Source organism: Cryptomeria japonica, chromosome 2 (assembly GCF_030272615.1).
Source record: "Cryptomeria japonica chromosome 2, Sugi_1.0, whole genome shotgun sequence".
In the NCBI taxonomy this organism is placed as follows: Eukaryota; Viridiplantae; Streptophyta; class Pinopsida; order Cupressales; family Cupressaceae; genus Cryptomeria; species Cryptomeria japonica.
In genome coordinates, this window is record NC_081406.1 from 642,083,570 (window position 1) to 642,093,362 (window position 9,793).

The 9,793-nt window shown below is 37.6% G+C and overlaps 1 protein-coding gene across 2 annotated transcripts in view; it reads left to right on the plus strand.

Moving 5' to 3' along the window:
* Nucleotides 1-9,072, plus strand: part of LOC131055068 (isoprenylcysteine alpha-carbonyl methylesterase ICME) — a 92,656-nt gene extending 83,584 nt beyond the window's left edge. For both annotated transcript variants that reach the window (XM_057989708.2, XM_057989715.2), the window contains one exon: nt 8,604-9,072. In XM_057989708.2, coding sequence (XP_057845691.2) covers nt 8,604-8,765 — 162 coding nt within the window. In that variant the 3' untranslated portion in view covers nt 8,766-9,072. The remainder of the gene's footprint in view (nt 1-8,603) is intronic.
* Nucleotides 9,073-9,793: the final 721 nt, after the last annotated feature.

Consider the following 9,793-nt stretch of genomic DNA (forward strand, 5'->3'; position numbering starts at 1 on the left):
TTTAGCTCGTTAAGTGTTAACTATTGCTTCTTTATTAAAGACGCATAGTTAGCTTTTACTTAATTTGCTTTTAAGCTTTATTTAGCATTTAGCTTTTTAGTCTTTTACTTTAATGATTTGTTTATTTTATAGAACATCGTCTTGTAAACTCTATATATATGTTTGTATATCATTCAATTAATATATTCAATTATTTTTCATGGTATCAGAGCTTCGAAATTAAAAAATTTCAAAAGTTTTTATTGATAATATTTTCAAAGTTTTTTTAAGAGATTTTCTTTAATCTCTCTTTTTTTAAAAAAAGAGCAGGTTCTTTCTCTTATCTTGGGCGAATTGAATCTGACTAGGGTTTCTGGGCGTGAAGTTTATCAAGTTTTTTTGGTGGAGATTCTTTTTGGGCATGCTAGGGCATTCTTTTTTCAAAGGTTTATTCCTTTGAAAAATCACAGGGTTCGTTGCTAAAGGTTTTTCTCCGAGTTTGCTTTTCGCGGATTTATTCCACCTATGTTTTTCGGCAACATCGACATCGACACTTCTGTGCAGCAATTTTCGCAGGATTAAAAAACCCCACGATTTATTCCTCCTTGCCGACGTGGTTTTTAGTCCGCGTGTTTTTAAAAATCACGATTTTCATGTTTTTTTTGGCCTTGTTTTTCTGACGGATTTTCGTCAGATTGCGTGGATTTCTCTGTGATCGTGTTTTTTTTGCGATTTATTTCGCGTTTCTCTGTGTTCAGCAATGGCTAGGTTTTGGTTTTTTTTTTTCTCAACAGGAATCATCTTTTTTTTCGTTTTTTTTTAAAATCAGAGGTATTTTTTTTCTGCCTATCATTATTTTTTTGATTTTTTTTTAGGAAAATTTCAGTTTTACATTTGCAAAAAATTTTCAATTTCCGGGTTTCTCTAAAACCTCGAAATTTGTGCATTGCGATTCATGCCAAGAATTCCACTCCAGGGTTTCATTTTTTTCTTGTAGCTGCTTCTATTTTGATTTTTTAATCAGATTCTTCTGTCTCTTGCTTTCACTCGGTTGACCTTGTTCAACCTCGATTTCCGTGATGGCATCTTTGACCAACATCATGTTGGAACATAGTCAGAAGTTCAACGGCCGCATCTACAACACCTGGAAATAGCGCATGCTTACCATTTTTGAGTATCGTTCCTTTGATCAAGACAAACATGATGTGAAGAATCTCGTCCTAAAATAGCAGGTGATGATCAAGACAAACATGATGTGAGGAATCTCGTCCTAAAACAGCAGGTGATGATCAAGACAAACATGATGTGAAGAATCGAGAGGCTGTCATGCTTATCAAACTCTCAGTCTCAGATGATCAACTCCCTCAGGCGCCTAAAAGTAAAACAGCTAAAGAGATCTGGGATATCTTGAAGGATCTTCAAGAAACGTCCGACAAGAGCCGAGCTTTCTTTCTGAAGAATATGCTGTTTTCTATCATGATGGATGAGAAGTCATCTATCCAGGCACATCTTACGAAGATCAAGGACATCCGTGACCAGTTCGAAGCTATCGGCCGAATCATGGTGGAAGAGGATATGGTAGTGATCACGCTGAAAAGCCTTCCCAGATCCTACGAGCACTTCATTGATACACCCAATATCTCATCTACTAGTGTTGATCTGAAGTTTCCTGATCTCTACAACAAGCTTCTACAACAGGATCGATGGAAGCAGCGCTAGTTCATCCACTGAATAGGCTTTCATAGCCTCAGCTTCGCATAAGAACAAGGGTAAAGCTATGTCCTTCTAGCAGAAAGGACAAGGTCAAGGTCAACCGCAGTCTTCAAAGAAGAGCTTACAGTGTTCCTACTGTCATATATATGGCCATTTGGTGAAAGATTGTAGGAAATTGATAGCATCCGAGCAATCTAAACAGGGAGGGTCCAAGCAGAAAGCTAATTCTGCCATGCATCCTGATTAGAAGGAAGATGCCTTCTATGCGTTTATGGCCCAAACCCCATCTGATGATGTTCAATCATCAGCCTAGTACATTGACTCTGGAGCCTTGAGACATTTCACGCATCGTCGGGATTGGTTTACAGAGTACATGCCTTTCATTGATTCAATGATCTTTGGTGGAGGCGAAGAGTATACTGTTGTCGACAAGGGCAACGTTCAGATTTCATCTGGTGGGAGGGATTTGATATTCCTCAATGTATACTTTGTACCTGGTATGAAGCTCAATCTACTGTTAGTCAGTCAGATTATGCAACATTCACCACAATTGGATGCCGTCTTGGGGTTGCACAAGGAGACTCGCACTACAGTTGCAGTTGGCATTGAGGATCATGGTCTTTATAGACTTGTTGATTCTACTAGTTCTCAGGAGCTCGCCATGATAGCTAGGAGTACTTCCATCAACACTCTTTGGCATCAACGATATGGGCATTTGAATGTCTACTATCTCTCTCAGTTGGTTTAAGAGGATCTAGTTGTAGGATTACCTGAGATTCAAATTCAGAATCATGGAGTTTGCGGAGTGTGGCAAGCAGAATAGGCCTCTATTTTCAGATGGAGACACTTGGAGAGCATCCAAGGTCTTGTAGCTTGTTCATGCAGATATCTGTGGTCGTATGAACACTCCATTAGTCACTGGATGCAGGTATTTTCTATTATTTGTTGATGATTTCAGCAGATGCATGTGGGTGTATTTTCTTATGCAGAAATCAGAGGTGTTCTCCATGTTTCAGAAGTTTAAGGCCTTAGTGGAAAAAGAGTGTGTCTATCAGATAGTCACTCTTCAGTTCGACAATGGAGGGGAATTTTGTTCTACAGAGTTCACGAACTTTTGTGCATCACATGGCATTAAGCGTCAACTTACCACACCTTACACCCCTTAGCAGAACGGTGTTGTTGAGCGCAGGAACCGTACAGTCACTGAGATGGCTCGGTCTATGTTGGATCATAGAAATGCTCCAAAGCACTTTTGGGCGGAAGCGGTCTTCATTGCAGTCTACCTTCTGAACCGGTCTCCCACAAAGGCCGTTAAGAAGCTGACTCCAGAGGAAGCTTGGTCTGGCAGGAAGCCGAAAATTAGTCATTTGAAAGTTTTTGGCTCTACAGCTTATTTTTGGAAGCGCACCAATCTAGATCCAAAGAGTCAGAAATTGATGTTCACCAGCTACAGTGACAACCATAAGGCTTATCAGCTGATTGATGTAGACATTGATCTTCTCATATTCAGTCGAGATGTAGTATTTGATGAAGAACGAGGGCTTTTTCAACCTTCTTTTTCTGATTTGAGCACTGAGGACCAGCCTCCAAAGGCTGCAAGTATGGGTGTTCACTTTCCCTTAGCTCCACGTGATGGGAGGAATTAAGTTGACTCTACAGTTGTGGGGTCTCCCAAGCATGACATTACACCACCTGACTTTCCTCAGGACCTTTCGGATCCTCATCAAGAGGAGCTTGCTCCAGATATTCCAAGTAATCTTCTTCATCTTGTAGCAGATGTTGGTACTTCTACTCTCCGACCTAAGTGGTGGGCCAAGACCATTGATGATCTTCATGATGATGAGCTCATTGAGTGTAGATTAGCTAGAGGCAAAATCAAGCAAAACGTAGTTAATTTTGCTCTTATGGCCAACATTCATAGTATTTATGAGCCGCAAACATATACAGAGGCTAAAGGTGTACTTGAGTGGGAACATGCTATGGCAGCTGAGCAACATAGTCTTCTGAAAAACAATACTTGGGTATTGTTAGATCTTCCTCCAAGGAAGAAACCCATTGGCTGCAAATGGGTGTTTAAAGTCAAGTATAAAGCTGATGGAACCCTTGATAAATACAAGGCTTGTTTAGTAGCAAAAGGGTTTTCACAAAAGGAGGGCATCGACTATGAGGAGACATTTGCTCCCACAGCCAAGATGAGTACCATTCAGCTTATCCTCGCTCTCTCAACTCAGTTTGGGTGGAAAGTCCATCAAATGGACGTCAAGACTGCCTTTCTCAATGGTGATTTGCAGGAAGAAGTCTACATGACGCAGCTTCCAGGTTTCAAGGTTGCCGGTAAGGAACACCAAGTATGTAGATTAGTCAAAGCACTCTATTGCTTAAAACATGCTCCTCGTGCATGGTACATAAAAATTGATAAGTACTTGCTTGATCAAGGCTTTCAGAGGAGTCCTTCCGATCCCAATTTGTATGTCAAGCATGCTAGTGATGATATTCTATTTCTAGTAGTCTATGTTGATGGTCTCATCATTACTAGCAGTGCAACACATTTGATCATGTAGGTCAAACAAAATTTGTGCAAAAAATTTGACATGATAGATTTGGGACTTCTCCATTATTCTCTCGGTGTAGAGGTTTGGCAGACTGATAGCCACATATTCATTTCTCAGTCAAAGTATGCCAAGAGCCTGCTGGATAAATTTCGAATGCAAGATTGCAAATCTGCATCTACACCTATGGAGATAGGGCTAAAATTATCAGCCAAATCAGATTCACCCGTGGTAGATGAACCTTCATTCAGGCAACTAGTGGGCAGCCTCATCTATCACACCACCACTAGACCTGACATCAGTTATGCTGTGAGCTATATTTCTCGCTTCATGTTAGCCCCAAAAGCTAAACATTGGGTTGCAGCGAAGCGTGTGCTAAGATATGTGAAGGGCACTCCTAATTTTGGCATTCTGTACAGCAGAAGCAAAGATCCTAGGCTGGTTGGTTTTACAGTCTCAGATTGGGCAGGTTGTGTTGATGACAAAAAGTCAACCTCTAGGTGTGTTTTTAGCTTGGGTACAGGTGCAGTCACATGGACCAGGAAGAAGCAATAGGCAATAGCTCTTTCCTCGACTGGAGCAGAGTATCGGGGAACTGTTAAGGCAGCATGTGAGACAATTTGGCTATGTAGGATGTTTGCAAACATGCAAATGTCTCAACCAGGACCTACTTCCTTGTTTTGTGACAATCAAGGGGTTCTGAAATTAGCCAAGAATCTAGTCTTCCATGAGCGGGCCAAACATGTGGAACTACATTGTCATTTCATCCGTAAGCATGTTGAAGATGGATCAGTGATATTGCAGTACATTCCGACAGAAGATTAGACTGCAAATATCTTCACCAAGTCTTTGAGCCCGACAAAGTTTGTCAAATTTAGAGGGCAGCTTGGTTTGATAGATAGAATGACCATTAAGGGAGGGTATTAGAATATTTAGTTATATTTTAGTCACCTATATTTAGTTCCTTGTTTAATGGTCATTTAGCTTTTTAGTTTTTAGCTCATTAAGTGTTAACTATTGCTTCTTTATTAAAGACGCATAGTTAGCTTTTATGTAATTTGCTTTTAAGCTTAATTTAGCATTTAGCTTTTTAGTCTTTTACATGATTTGTTCTTTTATAGAACATCGTCTTGTAAACTCTATATATACGTTTGTATATCGTTCAATTAATCTATTCAATTATTTTTCAAATGAACTAGAAATGCTTTACAACATTAGAAAATTAGTTGCAAACCTTGTCACGCCTGGTCACACAAGCTCTTTCCCCTTACTGTGATCTCTTATCAAAATGAGATAAGTATATTTTGTTATGTTCCTTGCATCTTCTACAATCAATCTCACCCAATCAATCTTGCTTATGTCCTCCAAAAGAAGGTCAAGGCAATGGGTTGCACAAGGGTCTAAAAAAATATCAGATGCCTTTTTTAAAGCAGTTCTTCGGCCACCACATTTGCCACTGCATTGTTAATGACTTGCACGACATTTTGTATACCCACCTTTGAAACAACCTCCTCCAATATCAATCTCAAAGTTCTTGCATCCTTTTTGTGTTGGAGGCATGAACTAACTTCAAGCAAACCAGCTCACCGTATGAAGCCACTAAATTCCATTTATCACCAATCTGAAAAATTGTACATTGGAACTTTTGCCACTGCTTGTTTTGATCTTTCACAATTGTTTCTGCATCTGCAATAGCATCTTGGAGCAACCTCCCACTTCACTCAATTCTCTTGAAGAGGGTGCCTTGTAGCCTTTTCTTGCAACTGTCAACTTTGTTACCAAATACCCCCAATATGGACCATTTGTGTCATTGAAGGGAAGGTGGTTGTAGTACCAAAAATTTGCACGTCTTTTTTGCTTCTTTGTGTGCCTTCTTGTTCCACCTTGTACCTTGGTGTGAAGGTTGTGCTCCAAGTATGTTTTTAGGCACAAAAAATCCCTATGGCTGGGCTCCTTGAATTGGATGAGGTGGATGTGCCACATATATGTAGACCGTGAGTAGACCCCACAATGTCTATCGTATCTTCATCGGTTTCTAGTGGCAAATTAGGAGTAATGGCTGCTTGTGTAGTTGCCCTCTCCAATTTTTCTCATAATGCAAGGAATGGTATCATCTCTTATTTCACCACCTATGACATTAATAAAAACAGAAAAATAACGCTTAAAAAATCATAGATGTATAAAAAAAATCATGTAAAATTTAAATGCATTTGAAAAATTGAAACATAATATGGTAATTGAATAGCAATCGAATTAATGAATTTGACAAAAATAACATGTTTTAACCCTATAATGTAACCTTATATTTATAAAAAAAATATGATTCTCATAAACTTGTCTAACTGTATATCAAACAAAATTGTTATATAAATTGAATTCAATGAAATAAAATTCGTAAATTTTACATGCTAGAAGAAATTGAATTCAGTGAAATAAAATTTGTAAATTCTACATTCTAGAAGTATAAAGGATTTTATATGCTAGAAAATTAGAATTTAGAAATATTTTGTAATTTATATGCTTGAAAAAAGAAAAGAAAAAAGAACTAACCTAGTGATGAAATTATAAAAAATAGTGCTTAAAATCCCCTAAAAAACTCTTCCAATTTGCTCTAGAATGTTGTCTGCTGCTATACATGTTCAACATGAGTGATTGGGCTTAGGAAACCATAACACTATTTTGCATTCTTTTTTTCATGTTTTTGGTGTGTATGGCATGGGGTGCAAGCTTGGGGTTTGGACTTACCAAGTACCCTACAAGTACTTGCCGAAAAACTCATCATAGCTTTGCAAAAATTCACTCGGATAACTCAGAGAGTAAACCTTTGGAAAACTCAGCGGCACCCCAACAAATTTTCAGTGAGTGCTTGGCAACTTGCGAAGTACTCGCTGAGTTTGCAAACGATGGATATAGGTACACAGTTTCTGCAAGCCATGTCTTGGCATGCTTGCACTAATCGTTGGTGGTAGATCCTCTTGGATTAGGCAAACATAGAGATCTTCTCAACATGCAAAGATAATAAATATAACAACACCAACTTGATTTCTTAATGGTTTTAATAAGACAAATCGCAAACTAGTTTTACAATTTGGATGGATATCTATAAAAAAAAATTAGTTTTTATTGTTGAAAGTCCAAACTAAATTATAAATGAGTTAAATGGCTAAATCATTTGTCTTTGTAGTCTCCTTTTTACATCTTAAATATGCACATTTCTTGTTTTTATAAACCTCTCCCAAGTCAAAATGAGTTAAATCGCTAAATCACTTGTCTTTGCAGTCTCCTTTTTACATCTTAAACATGCGCATTTCTTGTTTTTAATAAACCACTCCTAAGTCAACTGTCTGTTTATTCAGTAGTTCAATGTTCAATTGTTGCGACTGTCTGGAAGGTTTATTGACTTAACATTTGGACGCAGAGATGTACATGTTTTCAACTGTTTATTCAAGCCTAGTTGGAATGCCGGTAATTAACATCTTAGGATGCAACCTATGTGATTACTTATTTAAAATGAGCTGGTAATTATAAGGATCCTTGGATTGCCTTAAAACAAACTTCCAAATCCCTATAAGTATTGAATTTGGATCTTTATCATGGTTTTATCGTGTATGTCAATATGCAATCACTGTTACACCGAATTTGGATATAGCGTATGTTTATATAGTATAAGCTTTATACCACGAGGGTATTGTGCTAGTAATAATTTACTCATATAAAAGGGGTGATCGTTGACTCAATGTTGTAAACTTATCATGATCATGACAAGCTTATATGATTGAGCGCAATTGTAAATAAATGTTATTAAGTGACTAATCAGTTCATTGGAAAGCTCATTCTCTCAATCAAAGTAGAAAGAGAGAGAAAGCGTGCATTGATGTGCCATTTGTCCTCTCTTTGATAAGCGCAGGAAAAATGTTCCTTTTCCATTCAGTTCAAGCAGATTTTGCTGAACCAAAAAACGCTAAAAAGACTTTTGTATCAAAGTGAAGTTGTTTGGTTACAGATGACCGAAAATGATCTAGCAGTAGATCAAACAATGAATTTGGTTACTGTTGTTTTTTCCTGACTAAGGATGTAAACTTATGCTTAAAATGTAGCTTCTGCCTTTTAAAGATGGCATTAAGGTTAGATTGTTTTCATGTTGTTTGATTTGTGAAGAGTTCAATTAAATATGATCCAGTGATTTAAGTAGGGTAGGTAGCTAGAATAAGCAATTACATGTCTATATGGTAGTGTTTTTGACAATTTCTTTACTTTTTCCTGGCTTCATGTACTTGTAAAGGTATGGGATTTGAGTGATTTATAAACTACACATAATTGTGCTTGTTGTAACTACTTAGCTTTAACTGCCTTAAAATGCAGGACCCCATGCGAGGTGGGAAGGATGAACTTTTGGAGGATATTCTTTCTGTTATTCATGCAGGAGATCCAGTGGCTCTTGCAAACGATGCAATTGCACCTCCAAGAAGACGCCTTGTACCAGAGATCCTGTTGAAGCTAGCTCACAAAGTTAGTCCATTCTGACCGTGTAGAAGATAGGCTGACAGCATATACAAGATGGCTCAGTAGAAATCATTCTATTTTTTAAACTTGCTGGAGCAAGATCAATTTCTAATTCTAATTTGGGGTGTAATTATTCATTTTCTAGCTTCATGGCCAAAGAAATCTTTTCATTCTTTAAATGTTATCTTTGTTATATCTGGCACATTAAGAGGACATAGGAAACGTTTGATAGTCAATGTATTTAATTTGGTGCATCTATGATTGCGCCAGTCCTTGAAATGTGCAAAAAAATGTTTCTTTATGCCATTCTAGAGGTGTGCATACTTGATTTCTCGTGTGTTTAGTTTCGTTTTTTCCAATGTTCCTATAAGTTGTAACAGCATCATGCTTTGTAGGGATGGCATGTACACCATGAACATCATTTGAAATACTAGAGTATTAACTATTAAGTCTCGCTTTCACCTAGATGCCTTTTCCTCGATCCATTTATCTCATTGGATTTAACCTTGGAACGTTAAGTTCTCTTTCAACTTTATAAACAACCTGACAGCCTAAAATGTCATTTCTTCCATTTTATATATAAAATGGTAGCTTCAAGCTTCCGTGCGGTTTATCAAGAAAATTAGGAGTATGGTAGATTCAAGCTTCTGTGCAGTTTATCAAGAAACATTTGGTAGCTTGGTTTTCATTTTGAAAGTTAACTTTCAGAGAGACATTCTAGTTGAAAATATTCATAATAAATTATATAGTTATCGTAGGGAAAAATTAATCTTATGACCATTCATATGTTCACACAAGATTGTTCATAAACTGTAGATCTGTAGAGAGCTTCACTGCTTTGTGCAAAGCCCTTATTTGATTGGCAGGACATTTGTGGGTGTGTCCAGAGTGGTAAGTTGGCTGGGACAGTAACCCAGGATAAATTACAAATATTTAAATAGTAAGTTCATGTAGAATCATGTGGTCATTAGTACGGAATTGCCTTCTTAGGGAATGGAGTATAAAGATTTTAGAAGGATGTGGCCAAGTTAACTCCAAAATAACATAAA